At 42.5% G+C, this 14866-nt stretch overlaps 1 protein-coding gene across 3 annotated transcripts in view; it reads right to left on the minus strand.

The window, feature by feature from the left end:
- Positions 1-14866, minus strand: part of ATF6 (activating transcription factor 6) — a 153503-nt gene that overhangs the window by 32784 nt on the left and 105853 nt on the right. For all 3 annotated transcript variants that reach the window (XM_075002222.1, XM_075002223.1, XM_075002221.1), the window contains exon 15: positions 2501-2585. In XM_075002222.1, coding sequence (XP_074858323.1) covers positions 2501-2585 — 85 coding nt within the window. The remainder of the gene's footprint in view (positions 1-2500; positions 2586-14866) is intronic.

Genomic DNA, 14866 nt, shown 5'->3' on the forward strand with positions numbered 1-14866 from the left:
ATAGTTTTCAGGTACATAAAATATTGTTACAAAGAGGAGGGAGAAAAATGGTTTTCCTTTACCTGCAAGGATAGGGGTTAAATTGCTGCAGGGGCAATTTAGGGTGGACATCTAGAAAAACTGCCTGTCATGGCAGTTAAGCATTGGAATAAACCGCTTAGGGAGGTTGTGGAATCTGCATTGATGGAGATTTTTAAGAGTAGGTTACGTGAATGCCTTTCAAGGATGGGCTAGATAATATTTAGTCCTGCCATGACTGCAGAGGACTGGGACTAGATAACCTCTCGAGGTCCTTGCTATTCCACTGTAGGTCCTCAGACTGAGTTGCTTATGTCAGGCCCACTAACTTTGGCTGCTGCCACTTTGGCCTCACCCCTTCTGGGACACAGAGCCACCCTTTCACTTTGCACCAGGGCCTGTGGTCATTATCAGTGTTGCCGTCTTTTAATACTAATCCACAATATTAATAGCTCAGCTAAATCAAGACTGAGCCCCCTTTCCCTGCCCTCTCAGTTCTGTACAAATCCTTACAAAATTAGCCCTCTTCTGGAACTGGGAAAGTGAGGGGTTGGAGGAGGGTTAAATGCAGTGGCAAAGTGAACAGGGAAGTGGATTAGGAGACACTGACAAGCATCAATTTTCCCCCAAATTATACCTGCCAAAAGCCAATGTTGGAAATTATTCAGTTCTGCACAAGACAGGGTTACAATGAGAAATCTGGTGATCCTATAGAACCAGAAACATGACCTTCACAGCACCAGGAAGGGAAATTTCCAGTTTCCTAACGAAACACCACCTTTTCTCCCAATCATGGTGAGACTAACCTATTTGACTCTAAAATTATGCAATTTAAAGCTATTTTTAGAGGCATTAATGGACTCTATACAGCAAAAAATTAACTAGACACCTGTGGAGGGCAGAAGTTCCATTTCATAAAGTATCTAGAGATTTCAAATGTGGTTGTGTTTGGAATTAGAACAAACACTGAATTTCTGAATTCTCAACAAAGAAAAATTCCATGTCAGGTCCATCCTAGTGGATCCCCTCCCCCAACAAAATTGGAATGTTTTATTTTGGTTTCAATTTGTATTGAAATTTTAGAAACAAAAAGTTATTTCAAAATAAAAACCAAAATAGTTAATTTTAACAACACTGAAATATGAGGCAATTTTGACACTGTTTGACTTTTTCTCTGATTTTCTTTTAAACTAAAATTCCAGTGAAATCAACCTGAGTTAGGACGTAGGGAGACAGGGAGTAAATTTCTCAGACCACCTTTAAAGTTAACTACAGCAGAGGGTTAAAGGCTGGAGACATGGGTTGCAGATGAACAGACCTGGAAAAAAGCTTCTACTGAAGAGTCAGATTCACCACTGTCCTTTAGTTCCGTGCCCGGTGAGTCTAGTGATGTGATGTGAGTTTCAGTGGTGTGAAAATGGTGTGAAACACAAATATTACAGAGTGACAAACTCTGAATGTTAGCACTACTACCTTTGTAATGTGGCATACAGAAAACAAGATGGTGTGGTGGGTAGACTTTATTGCACTTGTCTGAGCTGCACCGATTGCAGAGAAGACTGAAGTTGCTAAAAACTTTCATGATCACATGTACTATCCTCTGAAGCATGGAACATAAAAAGAAAGTTTTTCCCAGTGAAAAAGTGTTTACTGAATTGGAACAACGGTCACAGAATTCAGTGCTGTCTCTGTGTGGGCAAAGACCAGAAGAAAGCATGGAATCAGGAGTGGTTAGTGGAGGAGGGTTCTGCTATACTTGGTTCTCAGATGCTGCATCCAAAGCACACGTATTCTTGTAATGGATAACTTCTTTGAAAAAGGATCTGTGAGTACGGGAGCAGGCAGGCCTGGCACTACTGGGATAAAAAAAGAGACCTTCCCTTCTATACCCACAACTATCTTCAAGAGGCCCCAAATTATTGCCAGAAAGGCCAAAATATGTACAGTATCAGAGGGGTAACCGTGTTAGTCTGGATCTGTAGCAGCAACGAAGGGTCCTGTGGCACCTTATAGACTAACAGAAAAGTTTAGAGCATGAGCTTTCGTGAGTTAACTCACTTCTTCAGATGCTGTATGTACAGTTATCCAGCGTTAATGCAATGGAACTGAAGCAATTTGGACAGACATCATTCTTTATATAAATTGTAAGTCACAGTTGAATACTGACATAGTAGACAAATTTTATTTTTTAAACCTTTTAAAATCTAAGATTTCCCAGGGGTCTAAATAGCCAGAATCCTGGAAGGTTATTAACTAGTGACATACAGGGCTGTCAAATAGCCACTTATTCCCCCCTCTCCCTCCAGTAATGGGACCCTTGAACCTTGTTTTGGTGGGCATGTGAGTCCTCCATTAGGACTATGTAAATATATGACATAGCTTCTGCACCAAGAAAGCTATTTATTAAACTTACATTGCATTTCAGCTTCCATGACTACATAAAGTAGTAAACCACTTGTCTTAAGTCAAACTTTGGACGTACCACTGATGTTTATTGCAGGCAACACGATAGACATCTTGGGCCGTCTGGTCTTATTATGGGTGGTGGCAGGCAACAATAAGTGATCCTGGAAAATGTGAAAAAAGTGTTAATTTGTATCAGAGCACTGACTTGCAGAAATGCTTCTCCATTCTGTGCCACCTGTGTTTCATATAAACTTATTTGCAGTAAACTATTTGATACCCAGCAACCCAGGGACTGGGAGGTTGTTGGCTATTCAAACGTACCAGTCAATGGACAACAGCTGGGGGAGAAAAAGGCAGTGGTCCGTGGCCCCCTAATAAGAAAACTCAGCTCCTCTCACCCCCTCAGTGCCAGGTCCTGGTCAACTGCTTACCTTTTGGTGGGAACAACAGAAGACACTTGAGGGGCGGTGGACACCACCAGAGACATCCCTGTGAGGCAACAGGAGCTGCCTGCACGGCGGTGGGGACAGCCACGTTCTGCAGAGCTGCTTGCAGCATGGAAGACACAGCTGCGCCCTGCAGAGCCATTTCCTGGGTGGCCGACATAGCCGTGCACTGTGAGGCGCCGCTTACAGGGCGGCAGACACTGCTGTCCCCTGTGGAGCTGCTTTCAAGGTGCAGTTGCAGGATGACAGGCACAGTTGTGCCCTGTGAGGAGCTGCTTGTGGGGGGACATCACCGCATGACATGAGAAGACTGGGGGGCTCCCACTCAGCCTTGGGGGGATGTGCTCGCACAGCACCCTGGAACTCCCAGAGGGGGAACAGAAAAAGGAAGCTGTGTTTGCCAGCTATCTGAGTGTTCCAGTTAAAACAACGGATAAAAAAGAATTTATTATATGGAGATTTGGTGATAAGAAAAGTCACAGCCATTGCCCATATTGTTTAACCAGAAAAAGTTCTATCACAGATGGCAACATCTGAATTCAGTGAGATTTAAGATTTGGTGTTCTGTAACTTGCTGCAGGTTGGTCTCACCCAGTTTGCAAGCATCCTTATTTTTGACAAGGAGATGTGCTCCTTGGCAACATTAGCCTTGTGGTGAAGGTGAGTGTAGCAACAGACAGACCTTGCAGCCAATCTTTGGTCTGTATTCCGACTAACTATAATGTTAGATTAGAAATTTGGAGTTATTACTAATCAAGAGGAAAACATCTATAAGTTACTTTGCTAGCATTAACTTTACTGGGTCCTCATAATTTGCCTACATGGGTGTGGGAATATTATCTATTATCCACGTTACAGAGATGGGGGAACCTCAAGGGGGAGTGGGGGAGGGATTTCAAGTTATCTGTCCCAGACTATGGAGGGAGTCAGGTGGAGAGCTAGTATTAAAAGTTAGCCCTTATTCTGAGTCCCATACTCCAGGCAGTAAAGCAAATCACCTTTCTGCTCCACATGTCCTTCAGTAAAATTAGGTCTATATTTTTAGATATTTGGGGATGGGTGGTTATCTTTATCAGTTCTGGTGCCTTGAGGACCTCCTCCTTCCCTGCCCCATTACCTTTGCTTTATATCCTGACCAGCCTTAGGGCTGCATGTCTGGCTATTGATGCCTTTTGGCCATCTTGGACAAACTCACTAAGGTGTTGGCACAGCCTTAAGAGCATCCTTGGAGAAGGATGGCACAGACAGCAGTCTTTAGAGATGCTCTTCAACAGGCACAAAGACATCAAGCAATTTTCTCTGTTGTCTGTTTAGCCTGTCGCATACAAGAAGTTGGCACTCTCTCCACAACCCTTGCTGCAGCTTAGACATAGTTATTTGAAGAGTAAGACACCAACCCCTGCCCAGGCAATAAATCAGTGCAAAGATGAGTGCTTAGAAATGAGACACTTAAAAACAATTTTTAAAAGTATCTCTGTGTAGCATGTGATAGATTGGGCAAAGACATTTTTCCCCTGAATTCCTAAAGCATGTTCAATTTCTCCCTAAAAGGAAAAAAACAACTAATTATTCACTTCTGATCTTACCACAGTACATATGTTTATCTAAAATGAAAATGTAATTTGTAGGCTTGGTAAATTTTTTTTCTTTTTTTTTGCCATTTCAATGGGAAGCACCAATTTTTATTTTAAGCATTTCCCCGAATTTTTTCAACTTGAATTTTCACAGTTGCAGGACATTAAGGGGTGACGGAAGACAGACAATTATTTAATGACGATGGAGCTGCAGGGAGAATTCTGGTGTACTGAGGGGCCAGAGATACCTGAGCACAAGGTGCTGGAGAGGCTGCAGTCCTGTGCCACTGGAGCAGAGCCCCAGCCTAGGTCACACAGACGAGGAGAACCCAGAGGCAATCCCACTGCTGAGCAGCTCCAGACCAGAGGTAACCCCAGCGCTCGTAGCTGCTGAGAGAGCGTGCAGGACTGTGACAGAAGGGCTAGTTGCAGAGTGCTTCCTGTGCAGCTAAGGGCCAAGGATAATGAATCTTTACGAGTGCAAGGTATAGTAAACTCTTTCAAATCCAGCAGCCCCAGTACTGGAAGGTTGCTGGATATACAAATATTCTGGATAATAGAGAGGTATACCTAGCAGTGCATAACACTAAAGAAAAACAAGATTAGAGATTAAGAAACTAAAAAAAATGTATGAAGAGTACTTTATTTACCAACAACAGTTGCATTGTACATTGTAAACTTCCACTGTATTTCACTATGCTGTACTTATGGAAAATGTCACTAAAATTTACTTCTGGTTTAAATAACAGTTATGTAAGAGTTCTGACTAATAGAATGGCATTTAAGACAGAGTTTACTGTATTGGGGAGGCTGCCTCCAATGACTGCCCCCAATGTTTTTTTCCTCTTGGTCAATTTCTGTGTCACATGAGAATGATGCTTATTAAACTAATGATTTAAATCAAATCCTTCCAAGCCTAGTTATTTGTTATACCAACAGAGGTGGTAAAACTGAAGAGCAAAACCAAATCCTGAAAGCCAGCATCTTCTTCGTTCCTGCAAGTGTCAGCCAGAAGCAGAATAAATATTAGCCTACAACAGATGGCTCTGGCTCAGACCAAGATTTACACTTGGATGAAACGACAATTTCAATAGACAACGCAAAGCTGACAGTTGGCATCACCACTGGAAAAATAATAGCCTGGAAAGACAAGATTTCCACGTGAGACCTTGGCTCCAGCATTCTCCTTTTGTTAACAATCATTTCCCCAGCCTGGTGATACAAAAACCAGATGACCTAAATATTCTAAAATACATCCACACAGCTAATACCATTCTTTAATAAGTTTGAAATGCAGTCACTCAGAATTTTCTGGGGCTAAGGGATGTTAACTGTTTCTTATTAATGCCCCTGAAATGATTACATTTATCAAGCCGCTATTCTCACAGAACAGTCAGGGCCCTGCACAGTTAAAGTACTACCGCCTGTAAAACAGCATATGACACTTGACCTCATGAAACACTTATAAGCTATTTTCCTCATAAAATGGAATGTTTCACCAAATTCTGCTATTCTTTAGGCAACTCCCGTGTCTGCCACCTGCTTCCAGACACAACCACTGCAAGTGCTCAACAATGCAGTCTCTGAGAATGATGCAGGATAATCGATGAAGTCATTAAAGAATCTGAGGTTAAAAGATCAAAGATAAAATGCTCCAATTTTGGTAGTTATGCCCTACATCCTTAAATATCCCCTGTTGTTTCAGAAGGAAATGGAACTCCTTTTCACTGTGCTAAGATAGTTCAGCGATGCCAGATCCTGCTGTTTTAGTCTGAATCTTGTGATAGTTGGGGTGTTTCTTAAAAGCTTCAGCTCCTGGGGTTATGCGAGAACATGTGATAATGTGTGAGAATCTCAGCTTTTGTTTTATAGAAGCACATTTCTAGACATTACAGCTGCAGAGCAAAGCTTGAAATGTGATCTGACTGTGGCCTCAGGGTCAATCCACACAATGACCAGATCCCCACATCTGGCCCATGCCAGAGCCCAAGATCTGGAATCCTCCCCTCTTGCAGGGGTCCAGGGCGGCTCCAGCCCAAGCCTGAATGCCCACACAGCAATGAAACAGCTCCACAGCTCAAGCTCTGATAAGCCCTTGCTAGCTGGCACGGGGCTCTGGGTGTGCCTGTTGCTATGTTGACATAATGAAAGGGTTCAAACCCCCTCCCCAATTAAATTAAAAGGTTCCAAAATGTATTATTTTAAAAGTGATTTAAGGTCCTGACTCACAGTGATCAAATGCTTGGGGCTGGCATTGCTGTTTTCTGGTTTAGTGTGCCCTGTTAAACAGGGATCAAGTTTCACCCCAGCCACAGACGCATTTTAGTGGTGAATGAAATACCATTGAGTTATAGACATTTCTATGATACTCAGCACCCAAACACCGAAATGCTGCAAAACATTATCGGGATTATTGTTACTGCACCTGTGATAGCCCTTTGTGGAAAAATAACAGGAGAGTTTTGAAAAGTACATAAAAGGACTGTCTACACTTGAACATGAATTGGATAAAGGTGGGGTGAGAATTTCAGCACAATAACTCTGAGTACCTCCCTATGTGGGCACTCTTATCCAGAATAAGACTGCCTTGTCCTGTTTAGCTTAATCCATCTTCAAAGAATAGCTCTTCTGGAATACCTCAATGTAGACAAGCCATCAGAGCCAGACAGAACCCAGGAACAGATTTTTCACAATTAGCTTATGCATCTTAAGGACAAGGTCATCTATCCTCATTTTCTTACGTACTCCTACATAACCAGGCCAGGCTCCCCAGTATTTTGTTTAACAGGGTAGTTGTCTTATTTTTGTGCAGGATAGCACAGCTGAAAATTCTTTAAACAATCATCTGAATAATGCAATGAAGTTACAGAAGGAAAAACTTATAACAGATGTAATTTATAACTATAATTAATAAAATATTTTTAAAATGATGGTTTTGCTGACTTTAATTTGTTTAAGTAAGTTTAGAGTGAGAAGCTGGGTGAGGTAATACCTTTTATTGGGCCAATTTCTGCTAGTGAGAGAGACAAGCTTTCAATCCAAACAGAGCTCCTCCTCAGATGCAGTGATTCTACTCTTGATTTAATAACTTTAAACAATGGTCACAGTCCACAATATCCTTTGGCAAAATTCTATTACAGATACGAAGAGGTGCTTTCAGAAAAGTTGTATGGAAGAAAGATAAATGAATACACAAAATGAATTGGGCTGGTTCTCCTGAACAAAAGGTATGTGGTTCTTTTCTCACAATGTGTTCTCTACAGGATGTTTCTTTCTCTGCCTACTCCCCTAACCTTGACTGGAAGGATTGATAAGAATACCACGCATCCAAGACTCCAACCCCCACAGACTTACAGCTACTCCTGATCTGCTCAGGGTCACATGCTACAGTGGCCACATGGTTGAGCAACATGGGGTAGTAGTAAAGATCTGGATGATGCTTGGCAGTCTGTGTGACGTCACAGCTATGGGCCTAAGATAGGCAGTATACCATGATGCCAGGTCAGGCTGGCATTTATAAGCCTCTATCCCCCTCACAAGGGAGTCACCAACTACCACTACTCTACATTTCATTTTGGGGGTGGTGGCCATGACCCTCCCAGCCTTGGGGATATATGGTGTCTCTTCTGACACTTTTGGGACTGATTGCTCATCCCCTGCTACCAGAACAGCACACTGTATTTTTTATCTCTAAGGATGAGGGGACAGAGAGCAGGAGCAGAACTATATGTTCTTCTATACTAGCTGCTAGCTTTCTCACTATAAAGGACGCATTTTTCTCCTCCCAGAGTGTCACTACTGCAGTCCTCCCCAGCTGAATTGCTTCGTCTACTTTGGAGGTCTCTGTATGTATATCTTCAATGAATTCCTCATGTGCACAGATGCTCCTCAGCCCAACATGTTGCCTAGAACTCAAGCTTAGTTCACAAGGCGTTCTCCTATCTTCTCCAAGACAGCTTACTTAAAATTCTTTCCCTAGCATTTTCAACAAGTTTGACTGAGATCCTCTCCCATAAGATCAGTCCCGCAAGTGGCAACTTGCCCTCACAGACTGAAGGATTCAGCTGTCTCCCAGATATACTGTACTTTCTAAAGTTCACTGACTTACTGCTGAGAAGCATAAGCCCTGCTGGTGTTGGCTCTTCCCTCCAGCCCACACAGTCTATTCATTAGCATTCTGCCCACACTGTAAATCGACATCCACTGTGAAAGGTATATTTAATTAGCATATGACCAGCCATTACTTCCTGCCTGCAAGGAGTATTTGGAAATCAGGAAATGACAGCCTGAGGGACCTGACAGGCTCATGAACAATGGCTAAGTAGGAAGAGCTCCCCTCCTCATAGTAGATGCTGCTTGGGCTGTGACTTTACAGTCTTCTACTATTCCCCCTCCCATAGCCATCTTCTCCAGTTGGGATCTCGACTCCTCTGCATTTCTCATGCTCTCCTCATCACGCCTGCTTTCCCTACCAGACCCTGCTGCCCACACGCTGTTCCTTTAGCTGCAGATAGGATTCTCCTCTGTAGCTTACTCCTATGCCCTTCACTCCATTGTGCTTTTCAATGAGTCTTGGCCTGCCCTTGGTGTACTTTGCTCTCTGCTGCTAGTGCTCTTTCTCCAGCGCCACCTTCTGCACCAGGTGCACATCAACCTGTGACACTGTGCAAAGAGGCAGAAGATACCTCCCACCATTGTACAGACATGATCACGAGGAGACAGGGAGTAAATAAGGGGTGGCTGTTGGACAGTCAGATCTAAAACAACCACTAGTCTGAGGGAGCCTGCTCAGACAATTATTGTGCCTCAAATTCATCTGGCTTTTTAGAAGTGTAATGAGAAAACACAATGAGAAACTCATTTGAAAAGTATTTGGTATGGTCTCTCATGATATTCTTATCAAAAAACTAGGCAAATACAATTTAGATTAGGCTGCTATAAGGTGGGTGCATAACTGGTTAGATAATCGTACCCAGGGAGTAGTTCTTAATGGTTCTCAATCCTGCTGGAAAAGTATAACAAGTGGGGTTCCGCAGGGGTCTGTGTTAGGACTGGTTCTGTTCAATGTCTTCATCAATGATGTAGATATTGGCATAGAAAGTACGCTTATTAAGTTTGCAGATGATACCAACTTGGGAGGGGTTGCAACTGCTTTGGAGGATAGGGTCAAAATTCAAAATGATCTGGATATATTGGAGAAATGGTCTGAGGAAAACAGAATGAAGTTTAATAAGGAGAAATGCAAAGTGCTCCACTTGGGAAGGAACAATCAGTTTCACATATACAGAATGGGGAGAGACTGTCTAGGAACAACTACAGCAGAAAGGGATCTAGGGATTATAGTGGACCACAAGCTAAATATGAGTCAACAGTGTGATGCTGTTGCGAAAAAACCAAACATGATTCTAGGATGAATTAACAGGTATGTTGTGAACAAGACACAAGAAGTCATTCTTCTGCTCTACTCTGCGCTGGTTAGGCCTCGGCTAGAGTATTGTGTCCACTTCTGGGCACCGCAGTTCAAAAAAGATGTGGAGAAACTAGAGAGGGTCCAGAAAAGAGCGATAAGAATGATTAAAGGTCTAGAGAATGTGACCTGTGAAAAAAGGTTGAAAGAATTGGGCTTGTTTAGTTTGGAAAAGAGAAGATTGAGGGGAGACATGATAGCGTTTTTCAGGTATCTAAAAGGGAGTCATAAGGAGGAAGCAGAGAACTTGTTCTTCTTGGCCTCTGAGGATAGAACAAGAGGCAACAGGCTTAAATTGCAGCAAGGGAGGTTTAGGTTGGACATTAGGAAAAAGTTCCTAACTGTCAGGGCAGTCAAACAGTGGAATAAATTGCCAAGGGAGGTTGTGGAATCTCCATCACTGGAGATACTTAAGAACAGGTTGGATAGATGTCTGTCAGGGATGGTTTAAATAGTACTTGGTCCTGCCATTGGGGCAGAGGGCTGGACTTGATGGCCTCTCGAGGTCCCTTCCAGTCCTAGTGTTCTATGATTCTACGAAACTCGGGATCCACTGGATCCCGAGTTGCTGAGCTGTCCCAAATCTCCATTTAACCCCAGGGCCGTTTTTCTGGTTTTTCTTCCTCTTTGGTTTCTTCTCTTAAGGGCTAATCTAATTCCTGACCCACCTCTCTCTCTTTTCAGGGTGCATTTCTGATTATATTAAATATGGCTCTGTGCAAAGCAAGCTCAATCTTTTCAGACAGCAAGCAACTTGGATGGAACTTCAGAAACAGCAGTCTGCAAACTCTTGGAGGAGCTGAATATTTAAAAATTCAGAACAGATAAAGAGGTTGCTGGGAGACATTTTCCAATCTGCCAAATAAACTGGCTTTACCTTCATTTGCCACAAGTTTAATAATCTTTAAAGTTTTCAGATTAATCGATTCAGGCTGTTTGACTGCTGTAATAGATGTGAAATTTACGGACTGATCTGTTAAACATAGTAATGACTTTTACTTAAGCTATGCTATAATCTTCTCTATCGAAATATACGTCCATAGAACTGAAAGGCACCTCACTAAGTCACACTGGTCCAGACCCCTGCATTCCAGCAAGAACTAAGTAATAACTAATAGAGTCCTGAAGATCCGCAGATAGCGCTTTATATCTGTGGATGTGGAAGCACATATCCACAGCTCACTTTGGACATAGATACCAATTTTGTATCTAGAACTTGACAAATTTGTATCTAGAACCCTGAAAATGTGCAGATGTCTGTGCGCATCACAATCTGTGGATGTGGATCTGGATAACTGTAAATTGTTTTTGCCGATGACGACACCAATTCTGTATTTGTGAAGAGCTCTATTAACTAGACCACTCACAGACTCATAGAATTCTGGAGCTGGAAGGGACCTCAGTGGGTCATCTAGTCCAGCCCCCTGCTAAAGCAGGACCAAACCTAACTAAATCATTCCAGCCAGGACTAAGTCAAGACGGGACGTGAAAATCTCTAGGGATGGAAATTCCACCACCTCTCTTGGTAATGCATTCCAGTGCTTCACCACCCTCCTGGTGAAATAGTTTTTCCTAATGTCTGACCTATACCTCTCCCTCTGTAACTTCAGACCATTGCTCCATGTTCTGTCATCTGTCACCACTGAGAACACTCTCTCTGCATCCTCTTTAGAACCCCTTTCAGGAAGTTGAAGGCTGTTATCAAATTGCCCCTCAGTCTTCTCTTCTGCAAACTCAATACGCACAAATCTTTCAGCCTCTCCTCATGGGTCATGTGCTCCAGTCCCTTAATCATTTTTATTGCCCTCCGCTGAACTCTCTCCAATGCGTTCACACCCGTTCTATAATGGGGGGTGCAGAACTGGATGAAATACTCCAGATGTGGCCTCACCGCTGCTGAGTAGAGGGGAATAATAACTTCTCCAGATCTGCTGGAAATGTTTCTGCTAATGTACCCCAGTATGCCATTAGCCTTCATGGCTACAAGGGCACACTGTTGGCTCATATCAAGCCTTACATCCACTGTAATCTCTAGATCCTTTGGTGCTGCATTGATACTTAGCCAGTCAGTCCCCAGCCTGTAACAATGCTTGGGATTCTTCCATCCCAAGTGCAGGACTCTGCACTTTTCTTTGTTGAGCCTCATCAAATTTCTTTTGGCCCAAACCTCCAACTTGTCTAGGTCACTCTGGACCCTATCTACCTGACCCCCTAGCTTAGAGTCATCTGCAAATTTGCTGAGGGTGCAATCCATCTTCTCATCCAGGTCATTAATAAAAATGTGGAACACCACCAGCCTCAGAACCAATCCTGGTGGCACTCCACTTTTCAACCAGATGCTGAGCCATTGACCATTACCCATGGGGCCCGTCCATCAAGCCAGCTCTTAATTCATCTTACAGTCCATGGATTCAATCCATACTTCCTTAATTTATGGGCAAGAATATTGTGGGAGACCCTATCAAAAGCTTTGCTAAGGTCAAGGTATATCACATGCATTGACTTCTCACATCCACAGAGCCTGTTACCTCATCGTAGAAGTTAATCAGATTGGTCAGGCATGACTTGCCCTTGGTGAATCCATGTTGACTGCTCTTGATCACTTTCCGCTCTTCCAAGTGCTCCAAAATGGATTCCTTTAGGATCCCTTCCATGATTTTTCCAGGGATTGAGGTAAGGCTGATCAGTCTATTGTTCCCTGGATAGATTTTTTTTTTTTAAAAGATGGGCACTACATTTGCCTTGTTCCAATCATCTGGGAACTCTCTTGACCTCCACGAGTTTTCAAAGATGATAACCAAAGGCTCTGCAATGACATCTGCCAATTCCCTCAGTACCCTTGGATGCATTAAATTTGGACTCATGGACTGTGCGCATCTAGCTTTTCTAAATAGCTCTTAACCCTTTCTTTACCCATCAAGGGCTGGCCACCTTCTTCCCATATTGCATTGCCTAGTGTTGTAGTCGTACCCTCCCAGAATTCTCCAGCAATATATTTATACTACTCCTCAGTCACCTGTCCAAGTTTCCACTTCTTATATGCATCCTTTTTGAGTGTAAGCTCACCAAGGATTTCCCCTGTAAGCCAAGCTGATTGCCCACATATTTGCTTTTCTTACTACGCATCAGAATAGTTTGTTCCTGTGCGTTCAATAAGACCTCTTTAAAATACTGCTGAAAGATGTTTGTCTAATCTGTGTTTTAAACGCTGCTAAGAGAAACTCCACACACCGCCCTAGGCAATTTGTTCCAGTGCTTAACTATCCTGAGAGTTTGCAATTTTTTCTTAATCTGCAACCTAAACCTCTCTTGCTGTTATTTAAGCCTTTTGTTTCTTGTCTTGTCCTCAGAGGTTAAGGGAAACAAATTTTTTCCCTTTTACTTGCAACAGCATTTTGTGTATTTAGAAATGAATATCATGTCCAACCTGATTATTTTCTTTTCCAGATTAAATAAACCCACCTTTTCCAATCTTCCCTCATGGGTCATATATTCTAGGGGCCATGGCTACACTAGCCCCCGCCTTTCGAAAGGGGGATGCTAATATTCCACTTTGGCAGATGCTAATGAGGTGCTACCATGAATATTTAGTGCCTCATTAGCATAATAGTGGCTGCATGCATTTTGAAAGTGCCGCTTTTGAAACGCATGCTGCCAGATTAGACATGGGCCTTTCGAAAGGACCCCCCAGATTTTGAAAGCTCCGTCTACACTGGCAGCGTGCATTTCAAAAGTGGCACTTTTGAAATGCGTGTAGCTGCCATAATGTTAATGAGGTGCTGTATATTCATGGCAGCACCTCATTAGCATCCCCCTTTTGAAAGGCGGGGCTAGCGTAGCCACGGCCTAGTTGTTTAGTCATTTTTGGTACTACCGCCGAACTTTCTCCAGATTGCATCTCTCACCAGGAGTGTTTACCAAAACTGGATATTCGGTTGAGTCCATATCAGCAGGAAGTAGAGTTGGAAAACTACTTTTGTGTCTGGCTTACAAAACTCCTGCTGATGCAGCTCAGAATGATGTTTGCCTTTTGCAACAGTGACTCATTTAATCTGTGATCCACTAATTCTCTAACAAATTATGCCAAACCAGGTTGATTTTCTTCTTTGACAGGGTAATTGGTTTGGTGGTAGGGGCAAAGTGCTCGATACAATATATCAGAACTTCAGCATGGCTTTTGAGACAGCCCCAGATGACATTTTGATAAGTCAGATGGAGAAATGAATAAGGCCAGAAAACAAGCCTCACCATGGCAGTCAAGGAACTATTTAGCCTGAAAAGGAAAAGCGAAGAGGTGACTTGATCATGGTTTATGAATACTTACATGGGGGACAAACATTTGATAATGGGGTGGGCACTTCATTCTAGCAGACAAAGCATAAAATAACTAGGGGCTGAAAGGTAGAGAAATTCAGGCTGGAAACAAGGCGTGAATTTTTTTTTAACAGTGAGGGAATTAACCCCTGGAACAATTTACCAGTGGTTTTGGTGGATTCTTTATCCCTCACAATTTATAAATTAAAAAGAGAATATTTTTCTAAAAAGATATGACCTTGTTCAAGGTAGAATTTTTTTGGGGTGGTTCCATGGCCTGTGTTATACAGAAGTCAAACTAGATTGTCATAATGGCGCATTCTAGTTTCAGAATTGAATATATCAAAACACGTTTTCTTTTCATATTTAAATAATACCAGACAGCATCCATTTCAAGCTCCAGGACCCCATAGCAAATCAAATAAAAAAATACATATGATAAAATAAACAGTCTCCAGCACCTACCAACAGATAAGTAATAAACCTCACTAATAAATACATCATAACACTCTCTCTAATCTACCCACATTCCCACCAACCCACACTACAATTTTAAAGTCTCTAACAACTACCTACTTTTTGTAAAACTTACTACAGACAGAAATTAACATCTGGTTACAAACTACGTTCTCTAGCAAGAA

This window comes from Carettochelys insculpta, chromosome 9 (assembly GCF_033958435.1).
Source record: "Carettochelys insculpta isolate YL-2023 chromosome 9, ASM3395843v1, whole genome shotgun sequence".
NCBI classification, from domain to species: Eukaryota; Metazoa; Chordata; order Testudines; family Carettochelyidae; genus Carettochelys; species Carettochelys insculpta.